General features: G+C 49.8%; 5 protein-coding genes across 5 annotated transcripts; 2 read left to right on the top strand and 3 right to left on the bottom strand.

Moving 5' to 3' along the window:
• Window positions 1-1,442: 1,442 nt before the first annotated feature.
• On the top strand, window positions 1,443-2,980 carry FSST1_009168 (Sodium/calcium exchanger protein-domain-containing protein; the record flags this gene model as incomplete). The annotated part of the gene is made up of 4 exons (XM_083226118.1): window positions 1,443-1,704; window positions 1,759-2,201; window positions 2,247-2,766; window positions 2,820-2,980. The coding sequence occupies 4 exons, from the start codon at window positions 1,443-1,445 to the stop codon at window positions 2,978-2,980; spliced, it is 1,386 nt and encodes a 461-aa protein (XP_083085129.1).
• Window positions 2,981-3,831: 851 nt separating this feature from the next.
• On the bottom strand, window positions 3,832-6,581 carry FSST1_009167 (Utp14 protein-domain-containing protein; the record flags this gene model as incomplete). The annotated part of the gene is made up of 3 exons (XM_083226117.1): window positions 3,832-4,014; window positions 4,078-6,084; window positions 6,135-6,581. The coding sequence occupies 3 exons, from the start codon at window positions 6,579-6,581 to the stop codon at window positions 3,832-3,834; spliced, it is 2,637 nt and encodes an 878-aa protein (XP_083085128.1).
• A 26-nt stretch (window positions 6,582-6,607) lies between these two features.
• Window positions 6,608-8,521, top strand: FSST1_009166 (cytochrome oxidase assembly protein-domain-containing protein; the record flags this gene model as incomplete). Its single annotated transcript, XM_083226116.1, has 4 exons — window positions 6,608-6,647; window positions 6,864-6,945; window positions 7,014-7,388; window positions 7,441-8,521. The coding sequence occupies 4 exons, from the start codon at window positions 6,608-6,610 to the stop codon at window positions 8,519-8,521; spliced, it is 1,578 nt and encodes a 525-aa protein (XP_083085127.1).
• A 539-nt stretch (window positions 8,522-9,060) lies between these two features.
• On the bottom strand, window positions 9,061-10,957 carry FSST1_009165 (lysine--tRNA ligase KRS1; the record flags this gene model as incomplete). Its single annotated transcript, XM_083226115.1, has 2 exons — window positions 9,061-10,333; window positions 10,386-10,957. 2 exons carry the CDS (start codon window positions 10,955-10,957, stop codon window positions 9,061-9,063), a joined length of 1,845 nt encoding a protein of 614 aa, XP_083085126.1.
• A 465-nt stretch (window positions 10,958-11,422) lies between these two features.
• FSST1_009164 (uncharacterized protein) lies at window positions 11,423-13,440 on the bottom strand (the record flags this gene model as incomplete). Its single annotated transcript, XM_083226114.1, has 2 exons — window positions 11,423-12,764; window positions 12,821-13,440. 2 exons carry the CDS (start codon window positions 13,438-13,440, stop codon window positions 11,423-11,425), a joined length of 1,962 nt encoding a protein of 653 aa, XP_083085125.1.
• Window positions 13,441-14,889: the final 1,449 nt, after the last annotated feature.

The raw sequence follows: 14,889 nt of genomic DNA, 5'->3' as shown, positions 1-14,889 counted from the left end.
AAGAGGCCTCCTGGGCAACGGACGGGTTTTTCGTTTCTGCAACGCAACGCAACCACCATCACTAGTCAATATCAATCAATCAGCAGCATCGTCACCACCGCCTTTTGGAATATCCCACAAAGGCTGTGTAGCTTGAGAATAACGCCCGTCCGCTTCTTTCTTATCCGCCCGCACTTCTAGATCCATTGAGCGTGGACCAAGTGAAGCCAGTCCGTCACCGTCACTGCCTCTTTCTAGCTGGATTGGATCGTCATCTGTCTCCCATCACAATCTATCTTGTCGCGCTCGTTCCTGTTCCATTCCAGATTACTCTGTACCGACTATCTAGTCGGCAATTGCCAATCCGCTGTGGCAGGGAACACAAACAAAGACTGGATACCGACACAGACACCATTGAACACCTGCCTCGTTAGATCTGATTTAGCCAAACAAATCCAGCCATGGTTTGTGAGTGAATACCTGCCTGCTTTTAGGCTTTTCTTCTTCGCTTCCTTTTACTCCTCTTCAAAGCATTATAACCATCTATACATCCGAAGTGAATACCCCTGGTATTGTGGGAAGCAAATCGTCATTTGCCTTTACCCTCGGTCCAACTTCTTTCTTTGCTAGACCCATCCATCTCCATCACCGTCACCATCCCTGCATTGAGCACAGAGTGCCACACATCATCCAGAACGAGACAAAGTGCAATATTAGCTTCATTCACGGGGGTCTCGACTGGAGGCGCCACTCACGATATTGTGTTCGTATCCTACCTAACTTAATCTACGCCCCATACCTGAGCCATCGTTATTTTGTCCTTCTTTCAACCTCAATCCCACTCGTGCCATTCTTGCTCCTGTTCCTTCGACACAAAGGGACGCAGGAACGTTGTTGATTACTTGAGACGAGATCTCGAGTGCATCTGGTCATCGAATCGACTAAGTGTATTGACGACGCGATAACATTTGGCACACCCTCTCATTGCATCTACTCGAGTTCATTCACTTCAATGTATGCCAATTTGCCCTTTCATCCTTATATGTACCTCGAACATCCTGCTATCTTGTCACCCTCCTCCCGGCTTCAGCAAGCGCTGGCCTCTTGCATGCGACTCTTTGTCCACGCGCCAGCTTTAGGCATGATCTTCCCATTGTTGCACATTGAAGATGGCGCAGCAGGGTCCTGGCCCTGTCAAGATTAAAACAAGCTCAAAGCAATCGCCCATGGAGATGCGGCCAAGAGTTCTGGGCCAGTCCCAGTCAGCCTACCATGCAGCCTTTCCTGAGCTAACTTTGTTCTTACCTTATTGAGCTTGACTGCTTAGTGTTAAGAGCTTCCCTCCGCCCTTTGAAATCCAAACACAGTTTGCTCATTATCAATAAAAGCCAATCGCTGACCATGCCGGTGTTTCGATTCACCATACAGCTCTTCCATCCTTTAACCTTCAAATAAGACGATCAATGTCGAGCAAACAAGCAAACCAAACAGCGGCCGACGAGACCAGCCCGCTTATCAATGGCGGTGCGTCGTCGGCTACCCATGATACCACCAGCCGTCGCAATGGTAATGGTAATGGCAATGGCCATATCTCTCTCAGCCGAGACTCGAGTACTATGACCTTCCTTTTCGACTCGAAGCATACCCCCGGTATCCACAACCAGAACATCGCCATCAGGAGCCTGGCTTATTCGTGGCATATTGCCAAGGTCACTCTTCTCAGCAGTACGTTTGTATCCTCAATCATTCTGCGCATATCCATCTAATGCTGCACAATAGACTATGTCAACTTTCTTCTGGTCATGGTGCCTCTTGGCATCATCGCTGGTAAGATGGGTTGGAATTCCACTGCCGTATTCACCATCAACTTTTTTGCCATTATTCCGCTCGCCGCTGTCCTATCGTTTGCGACCGAAGAATTCTCCCTGAAGCTTGGTGATACATTGGGTGGCCTACTGAACGCCACTTTTGGAAACGCCGTCGAACTGATTGTCAGCATTGTTGCTCTCCAGCGAAACGAAATTGAGCTTGTCCAGGCCTCGATGCTTGGCAGTATCCTTTCTAACCTTCTTCTTGTCATGGGAATGTGTTTCTTGTTTGGCGGCCTCATTCACCGAGGCTCGTCTGGCAACGGAACCGAACAGGTTTTCTCTTCAGCTACTGCCCAGACAACTTGCTCTCTTATGACCCTGTCTTCGGCCTCGCTTGTCATTCCAGCTGCTGTATGTTTGAAGAATTCCGTTTCAAGACACATCTAACATTTGTAGTTATATGCTGTTTTGGACCAGAGTGGCTCCAAGGAAAAGGCCCAGAGCATTCTCACACTGTCCCGTGGTACCGCCATCATTCTGCTTTTGCTTTACGTTCTTTATCTCATATTCCAGCTCCGTACACACAGCAACTTATTCGATGCCGAGAACCAACAGGAAGACGAGGATGGTGAGCACGAACAGGAGGAGCCCACTATTGGCCCTGTTGCCGCCATCGCCGTTTTGGTTGTCACTACCGTCTTGGTCACTGTCTGCGCCGACTATCTGGTTGACAGTATTGACGATCTTGTCACTACTTCGGGAATCAGTCGTGCATTTATTGGACTGATCTTGATTCCTATCGTTGGAAACGCCGCGGAGCACGTCACAGCTGTTGTCGTTGCCGTTCGTGACAAGATGGATCTCGCTATGGGCGTTGCCATTGGTTCATCTATCCAGATTGCTCTTTTGGTTACCCCCTTCCTCGTTATTGTTGGCTGGATCATTGGAGCCGAGATGACCCTCCACTTTGAAACCTGTAGGTTTAACAATTTTTCACATTTGTAAGAATGTTCGCTAACAATCGCATAGTCCAAACTGTGGCATTTGCCGTTTCTGTTCTTGTTGTGACTTATACGGTCCAGGATGGCAAATCGAACTATCTCGAGGGTGCTATGCTTATGGGTCTCTATATCATCATTGCCCTGGCTTTCTACGCCACCCCGGGTGATGTTATGGACCCTGGCAAATAAGTGCTGGTGCCACACTCGGTGTCTTACAACTTTCACTAATCGAGTATTGAGTTTTTTAACACGCCCTTTGTAAAACGGGGACTTGTTTTGTCAAGTCACTCCATGGATATCCAGCCAAGCCGCCGAAACTAGTGGCGTCTACGATACGTTAAAACCACAATCGAATAATCGAGTTAACTTTTCATATTTGTATTACTAAAGGGATGCAGTCCACTGGACTGGACTGCGATTCTGGAGGGCTCCACCAAGCCTTGGAATGAATGGGAGAGGAATGGGGAGTCTTAGTCGCATACGCGCATTTTCATTGTGTCAAAAGAAATGAGGAATAGGAATACTGTCTCGTCTTGCCAGGCTTACCTGGAAACCTATACGCTTTCTGGAGTTTTCTTACTTATATGCTTAGACTGCAAGGTCAGAGGAGGGAGGAATGATGAAAGCGCGGAAAGGTTGGTTAAATAGTGAATCAATGCTTCCACAACTTTGCATCTTGTCTCGAGGTCTCGTTCAGCGATGAATGAATGTGTATAGGACAACCTAATGAAGCCAATTCATTCATTGGACAGTGCAGGCGAGGTGCCCAAGTAAGAACATGTACGATTAAACCATATCACTACCTACCTAGGGAGCTGGTGATCTGTAGGTCTCGATGGCAAGAATGCATGTGACAGACACGTATCATTAGACAGTAAGTAACTCGATCATCTAGTTGAAATTGATGACTCGTAATATCTCGAAAACCAATAGGATACACAAAAAAAAATACCTTCACCAAGAGTATGATGTCGGGATTGAAACCATGCTTTTGATTCGAACGCCAATTATATGTACCAGTGTATACTTGAACAGGATATCTAGATTGTCGGCTTGGACATGGGTGCAATAACGCCTTGCTTCATGAGCACGCGAGGCTTGGTGCTGCCCTGGAAGGTCTCCTTTGTCTGCCACTCTGGTCCGACAGGTAGACGTAGCGAGCGCTCGTACTGCTGGCGGGATTCAAAGGGGTGAGGAAGCTGGGATGCAAGGTAGCGGTCATTCTGTGAGAGGTTAGTAAACGGTCATTTTCGGTGAACAGCGAGAATTCTGGTTGAGGGTCTTACCTTTTTGATGCGCTTCTCATTGATTATGACCTTTTCCAGCTTGGCATCCTTGCGGTCCTTCTTCTTGATACCATCAACCTTTGTTAGGAAACGGCCCTGGTGTCGCTTCTTCTCCTTTGCGCTCACGCCATCACCAACCCACGATCCCCAACCAGGGAGTGTATTGTCAATGATCTTGTCATCCTCATCCTCAGCAATAGCCGTCTTCTCGGCCTCGAAGTCTCCTGCAACATCCTCGCCGGCGAAGGCACGTTCAAGCATTTCTTGATCGCGAATCGCCATGGGGAGATGCAGATCAGTATCAGACTCAGCGTCCGAATCTTCGTTGGTAGTCTGGGGGTTTGACTTGGATTTGGTCTTGCTTGGACGCTCGACGACGAGGGTATGGGATGTGAGGTCGAGATCGCCAACATTTCCTGTGGACTGGCTCTTGTTCCTCTTACTTCGCGACTCGCCACGGGACCATTTGCCTGTAGTTGTTGAGGGCGCAGGCTCAGAGAGGGGTGTGATGTTGGGAACGGCGGGGTTGTAGGCAGCACCGTTGGTGGTTATCACGACCTCGTTGTCGTCGTCACCACTTTTATCCTCAGACTTGCGCTTCTTGGATATCTGGGCTGATGTTTCGAGAGCCGGCTTAAATGGCTTACCATCGGCAGCGCCGTATTGTCGTCGGCCAACTTCCTCCAGCTCGTCTGCAGATCCATCAAACTCCTCACCATCAAGCTCTCGTCGGATCTGGTTGACGAGAGCCGCATCTGCCTCCTTCTTAGCAGCCTCGGCCTTTTGCATAAACTTCATGCCCATCAAGCCCTTTTGGGGCACGCTGTCCTCTTCTTCAAGAGCTGCCAAATCGCGACGCAAGGATGCTTCGCCACCGTCAGAGTCACTATCGGAGTTAGACGACTCGTCGGAGCCACCGGCACGACCCTCCTTTCTCCTTCGGAGCTCCTCGTCTTTGCGAGCCATCTCAGTCAGACCAGTACGGAATTCATCATCCCACACAGCTCGCTTCGTTTTGTTACCAAGCTTAGCCCATTTACTGTTCTTGTGTCGTTGCCCGACACGCTCCAGAGCACGTCGGCGATCTTGCGCCTCACGCTCTGCTTCAGAATCAACATCCTCATCTTCCTCTCCCTCACGCTCGCGCTCACGCTGCTTTCGGTGCACTCGGTGGTAAGCCTTGCTCTTGATCTTCTTGATGCGCTTGGCTCGCTTAGCCTCTCGTGCGGCCTCCTCGCGGTCTATGCGCTTGCGAGCGAGAGCCTCCCTGCGGGTAAGTTCGTTGCCCTCTTCATCATATTCCTTTTCCTTGGGCTTTTTAGGCTTGTCCATAGTCAGGCCACTTTGTTCCATAATAGACATGATGGTTGACTCGAGCTCGTTGCTTGGCTTGGAGATGTTTAAGGGTTGGATCTCAGTAGTGTCAAGACCTGCAGTTGTAGAGTTCTGGGGCAGAGGGAACACGAGATGTTCTGCTCTTCGGTTTTGCTTGACTGTGTCATTCCATCGGTCCAGAGTCTCGTTGGTCTTTTCGTAAGCTGCGCTTCGGTCGAGTTGGTCTTGCTGTCTTCTTGCCAAAGGCACATTCAACTTCTTGGAAACACCGGGGCGTTTTTCCTTCTCTTCCTTGCTCATGAGTTTCATGGATTTCTTAATGTTGGCGTCGCTGATACCGGCCAGCCCAAGATCGCTCAGGCTGATCTTGGCCTTTGCCTTGGGCTTTTCGTCTTCTTCATCCTTTTGGCCTCCAAATTGCTTGATCAGACCTTGCATCTTTTCTGGGTCTGCATCTTCGCCATCAGAATCGCTAGATTCGCCGTCATCCTCATCGTCATCTTCTGACTCGTCGGATGCATAATCGTCTGACTCTGAAGACCCGGATTGATCCTTCTGTTGGGGCTCGTCGTCTGACTCTTCGAACTGATCGAGAGCGGTTGCTAAGTCGATTGCGTCTGCGCCGAGGGTCTCGCCCTCATCGTCTTGGGAATCGTCCTCTGAATCGTCATCCTTTTCGCATGTTAGACTTAAATTTGGATAATCTCCACAAACAGACCTACCTCGTGCTTTGTTGACTTGCTTCCACGGAATGTGTAGCCGTCGAACTTGCCATCATCACTGTCGCCAAGCGCATCATCACTCTCAATCTCGGAGTCCTCGTCGTCATCTTGCAGTCCTCCCAATTGCCATTCGTTTCCCTCACTGTCACTTCCATATTCGGCGTCGTCATCGGCAGCTCTGCTAGGTCTCTTGGCTTTCTTCCTTTGGGGTTCCTCCTCGTCCTCGTCCTCATCATCTTCATCGCCGTCTCGTCCATGCTTTCGCTCTATTTCGGCATCCAAGCCTCTCGCTCGAGGCGTTCGCTTTTGTTTAGGCGCAAAGTTTTCCTGCGCAATACCGAATGCATCGAGCGCATTCTTTTGTGATCTCGCCTTTGACTTTTTGTTGGCGGCTTTGGCTTTAGGTGCTGCCACAAGGGGCCTTCCGTGAGCCTGTCGTCCACCCATTGTATTTCTCGGCTTCAGTGTCCAAAATGTCGAGGATTGTGGTGCTTAGCAAAACCGGATTGCGACGTGAGACGGTTGAATGGCGTCGTTGCAGCTTTACCATGTAATACTTTTTTTCAACTTTTCTGCCGTGTAAAAAAGTTTGGCGGTGAGATGACCCTTGGCGGGGCACCCAATGAATGAATGGATTTGATATGCGGGTAATGGAGCCCGTGGACAGTAAAAATGGCGTGTGAGATAAGCCTATCATGATCGTTGTAAATTACTGATTGCAGTGGGGAGTTGGGTCCCTTCCCACTGAAACGGACCTTGACCAGTACCGAATACCGAGTCACATCGGATCAGATGGCGATTTTATTGTGTCGTATGATCTATAATTGAGCCACTACTTCTCCATCATTAACCCAATTGTTGCCCTCTGTTCACCTTTAGAACATTGGCTTCTATCATGGCGTCCTCCTTCGCCCCTGGGTTCCGGAGGTTACTCTTCCAGGCCTCGATTACAGCATCGGGGCCTTCAAAGTTCTTCGTATGCAACCAATATCTTCGAACTGCTCCCCGGAGCGTGCCCTCTCGAGTTCTTAACGCCGTCCGATCACGATCCTACGCCGATGCTGCCGCGAGCAAGTCAATTGGATCCATTGCCGAGCAGGCTTCTGTTCGCGCATCTCCCTCTGTTTCTCAAGCTGCCAAGAAGGCATGGCCTGAATCGAACCCCAAGGGTGTCGGCCTCTGGCTTATTGGCAGTGCTGTTAGTGTTTTTGGTATCGTCGTTTTTGGTGGTCTGACACGGCTGACCGAATCTGGGTGCGCTATGTGCTCTCTTGCAATAATTGAGAAACCCAGCTAATCATAACAGCCTGAGTATCACTGAATGGAGACCTGTTACCGGTTCACTTCCCCCCATGTCTAAGGAGGACTGGGAATCCGAATTCGAAAAGTACCGCGCTTCGCCCGAGTTCAAGCTTCTCAACCCTCACATGGATCTCGAAGAGTTCAAGAAAATCTACTTTATGGAATGGTTTCACCGTGTTTGGGGTCGCTTCATTGGTTTGACCTTTGTCATTCCTACCGCCTATCTCGTTGCTCGTCGCAAAGTTACTCCCAAGATGGCTTTGAACCTTGCTGGAATTTCTGCTTTGATTGGTTTCCAAGGCATTATCGGCTGGTGGATGGTCAAGTCTGGTCTCAAGGATGATCTGTTCGCCCCTGGTTCTCACCCTCGTGTCTCCCAGTACCGTCTCACTACTCATCTTGCCACCGCCTTTGTCTGCTACTCCTGGATGCTTGTATCTGGTCTTACCGTTCTGCGAACTCGCCGCTGGGTCATGAACCCCGAGGCAGCCATGAAGCAGATCGGCGAAATGAGCCAGCCTGGTCTTCGCACAATGCGCCGTGTCGTCTTTGCCCTTGCCGCGCTGACCTTCACTACTGCCATGTCTGGTGGACTCGTTGCTGGCCTCGACGCTGGACTTATCTATAACGAATTCCCCAAGATGGGCCTCGGTATCTTCCCCCCCAAGCAGGAGCTATTTGACAAGTTCTACTCGCGAAAGGAGGACCATTCTGATCTCTGGTGGCGCAACATGCTTGAGAACCCTAGCACTGTTCAGATGAACCACCGGATCCTTGCCGTGACTACGTTCACATCTATTCTTTCTCTCTTTATCTACGCTCGCACCAGACGTGTCAAGGCCATCCTCCCCATCAACATCAAGAAGGGGGCCAATGGCCTTTTCCACATGGTATCGCTTCAGGTCGCTCTCGGTATTAGCACTCTTATCTACATGGTGCCTATCTCCCTCGCGGCAGCTCACCAGGCTGGTGCTTTGGGTGTCTTGACCATGGCCCTTGTGTTGGCTCACAGGCTGCATATTCCCAAGCCTACTCTTCGTCTTCTTGAGAAGCGATTGAAGGCTGCTGCTGCTGCTGCTAAATAGATGATTTAATGACGTTATAAGACCTAAGAAGAGAGCATGTAAATTATCACTGTACAATATAGTACCATACCAATGGCATCAATAGAATCACGAAAAGGGTAGCTGGTTCGGGCTGCTGAGGCGTTTGTAATAACACCATACATATCATTCAACACATGAATCTTCAAATTTTGGAACACATAAACCCGCGGGCCAAGGCGACACATTGTACCGTTTAGTGAACATAGACAAGGATCTTCAAAACCCGACTCGCAGTGGAAATAAACCATGCCCTCGAAAGACAGAAAAATGGTTGGCCATTCAGCTTTTCTAACCGGAGATTTGAGCGGTCTACCTCACAAGGGAATCTTCGAGATGTACTTCTTAACAAGCCAAAGGCATTTCATTTTTTTGTTCTACTTCCAGGATGGAATCTTTGTCCTTCCTGGTATCATTGTCTCAACGTTAAATCATACTCCCAACCGCATCACAAAACCCTTACATATACTATTTCTCAATTTTACTTGTGAGCTATAGCAAAATTAGTCATCATGTCAAGATCAGTGAAGACGCTCAAACTTACCAATGCCCTCCTCAGGCACGGGCTCAATGCCAACCACCTCAGCGGCCAGTTGCTTCTTCTGCTCCAGCTTGTCGTCCTTCATGAAGGGGAAAGTAAGAACCTCACGGATGGTGTAGTTGTCAGTCAGGAACATGACCATTCGGTCAATACCCATACCCCAGCCGCCAGTAGGGGGCAAACCGTACTCGAGTGAGGTACAGAAGTTCTCATCGACGAGCTGAGCCTCGTCATCACCCTGGTCCTTCTGACGGGCTTGCTCCTCGAAACGTAGACGCTGGTCGAAGGGATCGTTCAACTCGGTATAAGCATTGGCAATCTCCTTCTTGCACACGAAAGCCTCGAATCGCTCACACAGACCGGGGGTCTCACGGTGGTACTTGGCGAGAGGGCTCATGACCTGAGGGTGGCCAGTGATGAAAGAGGGGTTGACACACTTCTCCTCGATGAACTCGCCAACCAGCTTGTCAATAATGCGGGCGTTGGTCAGAGGAGGTGTGCACTCCAGGTTCATCTTCTTGAGAACCTTCTTGAGGAACTCGTTGGTCTCTTGAGTGTGGAGCTGGTCACCAGAAGGGAACTTCTCGCCAGTAGCCTCCTCAAGAGTTGGAATCATCTCATATCGAGGCCAGGGTGCCTCCCAGTTGACTTCGTACTTCTCGCCACTCTGAGTATGGAAAGTAGTCGTATAGCCGCCAGTGAGGTACTTGACAAGACCAGAGATCATGTCCTCAGTGGTCTTCATCAGGTCGTTGACGTCCGCGTAGGCCTCATAGAATTCAATGGTGGTGAATTCAGGGTTGTGAGTAAGATCAGCACCCTCATTTCTGAACTGACGTCCAATCTCGTACACGCGGTTGAGACCACCGACGACAAGCATCTTGAGGTAGAGTTCAGGGGCGACACGCATGAACATCGGCATATCATACTCGTTGTGGTGAGTGGTGAAGGGCTTAGCGGTAGCACCACCAGCAATCTGGTTCATCATGGGAGTCTCAACCTCGACGAAGTCACGCTCGTCGAAGTATCGGCGGATCCAGGTGATCATCTTGGATCGGGTGATGAAGACGTTACGGGCCTTCTCGTTGCAGATGAGATCCAGGTATCGCTTGCGGTATCGCTGCTCGAGATCCTTGAAGCCGTAGTGGTCATCGGGAAGGGCGTGCAGACAAGGAGTCAGGAGAACAACCTCAGTGGCGAAGATGGACAGCTCACCCTCCTCACCCTTCTCAATCTTGGTCTTAGGGGCAGTTCTAGGATGATGTCAGCTCTAAGCTTTCTTCAATTGATAGTTTGTCAACTTACCGACCAGGGTATCCGATAATGCCGATGATATCACCTCGGCGAAGGTGTTCATGTTGATCCTCGAAAGAAGGAGCTCCCTCGCGAACCTCTTGAGCCTGGCACATAATCTGGACCTTGACACCTTCAGTTCGAACATCGTAGAAGAGGAGCTTGGCGCCAGATGCTCGCTTTCCGTGGACACGGGCACCAATTTGAATGATCTTGTCCTTGGCGTGCTCGCCAGACTTGAGGTGACCAAACTCCTCGACGAACTTTCGCAGGTCGTATGTAACATTGAACTTGTGAGGGTAGGGGTTGGGGCTCTTGGTCTCGCGGAGCTTGTTGATGTTCCTGGATCGGATCTCGAAGTACTGGTTGGGGGTGAGGTCCTTCTCAGCAGCCTCAGCACCACCGGCAGCCTTCTTGGGAGCAGGAGCAGGACCACGCTCGGCTGCCTTCTTCTTCTTTTCCTCCTCCTTCTGGCGGGCCTTCTGGCGCTTCTTCAACTCGGTCTTGGAGATCTTCTCACCAGTTACCTCGTCGAGGTGCAGGTTGGCAACCTGCTCGGTCGGAGGGGCAGCAGCATCAGCCATAGTTGCGTCTCGTTCTCGCGAATGTGGAATTGATATGGCAGGATCTCCAGATCAGGCGTCGATACCTGATTTAAATCTCTTCTGCCAGCAAAACGAGTCAAGCTGTGATGTTGTGAGTCAGTGGAACAGTCAGGGCAGGAGGAGGGGCAGAAGAAATGGTGGGCGCCACAATCGCGGGGTAAATTTTCACTCAGGCATTTATTTACCTACTTGTTCAGCCACATGCGTATCAATTGGTTAGCAGATATTCATTAACACCCAAAGTACTGAGATACGCCAATTACAGGAAAGGGTCATGGACGAACACGGGTAGTTTATCAGTATTGGTCATATTATTGCATCGCGGGCAAAAGCAGATTTAGCTCGCTCAAAGTCTTTCATCATTACGGGTTGCTTTTGGTGATAGCCTACCTACCTAGATCAGGTATTGATTATGCTATGAAACACATAGTGGAAATGACGGTGCTATTCCAGATACATGGCATCCCCACGAACTCCCTGCATTGCCATGGCTATATCTCCTCCGTGTATGCCTGCATTTTGCATCGCCATATTCATGTTAGGCATAGAGCGGCTCAAATTGATTGCGGCACGGTTGACAGGACTTCCTGCACCGTTGGGCATCATGAACTGTGCATTACGTTGCTGCTGCTGCATAGGACGTGTACGTGGCACCTCGAGGGATGCTTGCTGCTGAACAGGTTGTTGTGGTTTGATTGGAGAAGGGTTGACCATGGCAAAGCTATCATCGTCTTCCATTTCTGCATCGGCATCTTGATCGCTATTCTCAGCAGTGGAAGATGGGTCGGTCGTAGCGGTTGAGGCGGTGGTATGTTCGCTGGTTGCACCATTAACACTGGTGGTCGAAGGACGCTTAGAAAGTTGAGGCCGCTGATGTTGCTGTAATTGTTGTTGCTGTAATTGTTGTTTCTGCTGCTGCTGCTGTGCTTGGAATTGTGGCTGGGATGGCGTCTGAATTTGTGGCGTAGATTGAGTGCCGTTGACAGTTGTACAATTGGAAGCTTGACTGGATTGGTCCAAGGATCTTTGGGCATTCATTCCATTGGCATTAGCTCTCGACGAAGCAATGACACTCTTCCATCGCTCGATAGACCTCGAGACGAGGGTTGAAAGATCAACCTCGCTATCCTCGAGGGAGAACCCAACAGCCCTCCCACCCTTCACGGCCTGTTCGTAAGAAAGAGCAAGAAGTTCTCGTTCCATTGCGATTGTGACAGGTGGCGCGAGCCTGAACTCTTTCGGTTGCTGAAGTTTGTTCAGTTGTTCAATCTGGGACTTGAGATTGGCATTCTCTTGTTTGAGTCTGTGCTGCTGTTCCTTCATCTTCTCAGCCTCCTTGTGCTTTCTTCCCACACCTCGAGCCAATTCGAGGATCCAAAGCTCTTGCTGTCGTTGAATTGGCAAAGTTCCCCACACTGCGTACGCCGATTGGAGATGCTCATCCACTTGCGCCTCTAGTTGTTCTGCCGCCTTCTCAGCCTTCCGAACAGACTCTCGAGGGTTTCGGAAACTGTTTGCTGTGGGAGGATACTTGAACTCATCCATCACGGCAGTGGTAGCAGCAGCGCAAGTCACTTTCCACGCTTTGAATTGCCCTGCGAACCAAGTCTGTAGAGCTTCGAATTCGCGCTGTCCTGGCGACTGGACGGACCATGATGTCGATGTAGGATGTTGCGTTGATGAGAAGAGAGTTGGAGGAGGTTGTAAACATTGGAGGGTCAACGCAGGGAAGTCGAGAGATAGAGGGTCGAAGTCGAATGGCATCGAGTTATTGTCGAGTTGTACCCTGGCACAAGGTTAGCTTTTTATGACCAAAGCAGCTACAAAGGTCAATAGACATACTTGGCTGCCCTCCACGAGCTAAGAAGCTCCCGCAATGCTAACTCCGCAGCACGTGCTGTATCCATGGCATCGGAAACTTTTTGTTTGACGTCGAATTGGGCCTTCTGAATGGCTTGTTTACTAGCAGTCCGTTGCATACCAGGGCGTTTTGGTGGCTCGGGTGCGGCGTCGCCTTCCCAACTGCCTCTTTTGGGGATATCGTTCATGACGCCAGTGACCTCCCATGTCGGCTGGAAAGGAGGCGCATATTTCATAGTCTGATCAACGACGAGCTGGTTGCTCTTGGAAATGACTGGTGACTGGAAATCCTCATTTTCGGGGAGAGATGCTTCCTTCATTACAGGTGCTCTTGGTGTTCCTACAGGAGTTGAGGTTTCCCGTCTCCCTCCTAACGAACCTCGCGCCTGTCGCCTTGTGATACCACCACGGAGCTTCTTGATAGCATCGACATCGTGGACACCATCTGGCGGTTTTGGGTTCTTCTCTTTAATGTACAGATCGAGATGGCGACCTAGGGAAGAAGAGGTGAAAGCCTGCCCGCAAAAGGGGCAGTTTTTGTCTTTAGGGGCGCCAGCTTTGGGGGTTCCTGAATCGGCAGTTTGGGGCGTCGAATCGGGCATTTTGAACGAGGTGTGAAGGATCAATTTGAAGGAAAATTAGGGGAACGCGAGAGTTTTGATGTGTTTTTTTTTTCTGCGAGAGCGAGCGCCGAGAAGGGAATATGGAGGTCTCGATAACTATAAGAGTGGGAAAAAAGGTCGACGACTACGGCTCCAAATGGGGAGCTGTACAGACGTTAATCATAAGGAGCGAGCGAGGGTTGAAGAGAAAAAAATAACGAGCGTATTGGGGCCGAAACCTCCGGGCGGAAGGACAGGTCAATAGACGTTTAGGTAAATCTGGGCATGGATGAAGTTAAGATGAAATTGAGAAGAAAATGATCGAGATGTGAGTTTTCGGGATAGATAACAAGAGAGCGAAGTCGAAGTCGAAAGCGAGAGCAAGAGCGAGAGAGAAGAAAATGAGAGTCGAAATGTTTAGCTAGTTAAATTTAGAGGCGAGCGATGAGAGAGACTAAAGGGGAACCAGGTCTCGTAGCATCACTACGTTTAATTGTTCTTTTGGGTTTTTCCCCCCTCTCCATTTTAAAATAAAGCCTCCTCCCAGGTGAGGTCCATTTCTATTCAGGGGCGGAACCAATCCAACCAAGACCCCCGAAATGGACCCCCAGATTGGCGCCACCAGCACTAAGCAGCACCCATGAAACCCCTGACTTAGTGGCCGTCCCGCCGTCTGGATGTCTCTCCCGCTGCTCGCTTAGCGCTGATCGGGCTTCTCTGAGAGGTCCGGTTTAGTGCCGTCGGGACCTGGAGCTTTCTGTCGATGCTCCTGAGATCCATGGAACCTACCTGACCTTTGCCTTGGTTCTGTAGGGCAGGGCAGTTGAGTTTTGGTTTATTTAGGGTTTTCTAATGGCAAGATCTCGATTCATGATGCAAATAGGTACCTACTTTACAGCTAGCAAAGACATTGGCAGGGAGAAAAAAGCACTTTTTAACAAAGACTTGCCAACTTTCTTGACAAGCTCATCAGAGCTGCGCATCTCATATAGGTAGCTAGCTCCTGGATTCGGCCATCGGCAATTGTACTAGACGGTGTAGTTGATCGGCCAAGGGTGGCTAAAAGGGGAGGAGGATATGCAACTATAAATACAACAATTTCTCATAGATGCTAATATTAGGCTATGGAAATCACACATGTTAACAATTTACTCTTGACGCCCTCTTTTCACTGTTCTAATGAGATGGAGTTGGTAGCCCACTAGACAATGTCGGTTATGCTCATAGTATTACTAGAAACCCACTTGCTGCTCTACATTCAATCAGGACCCTTGAAGGTCGACCGTTGGTCAGATTCCTCTGCCACGATAGCCGCAGATACGAGGTCCTTGAGCAGAGACGCGAAAATTAGCACTAGCTGTTCCGAAATGTACAACTTCAACAATAGACCTTAAGCTAGTCACTGAATCTCCAACTGACAGCCTGGCGTCAACCAAATACTATCCCTCG

Source organism: Fusarium sambucinum, chromosome II (assembly GCF_050947815.1).
Source record: "Fusarium sambucinum isolate potato_lamoka chromosome II, whole genome shotgun sequence".
NCBI classification, from domain to species: domain Eukaryota; kingdom Fungi; phylum Ascomycota; class Sordariomycetes; order Hypocreales; family Nectriaceae; genus Fusarium; species Fusarium sambucinum.
The sequence above is the reverse complement of the archived record's forward strand: the minus strand, read 5'-3'. Positions and strand labels throughout refer to the sequence as shown.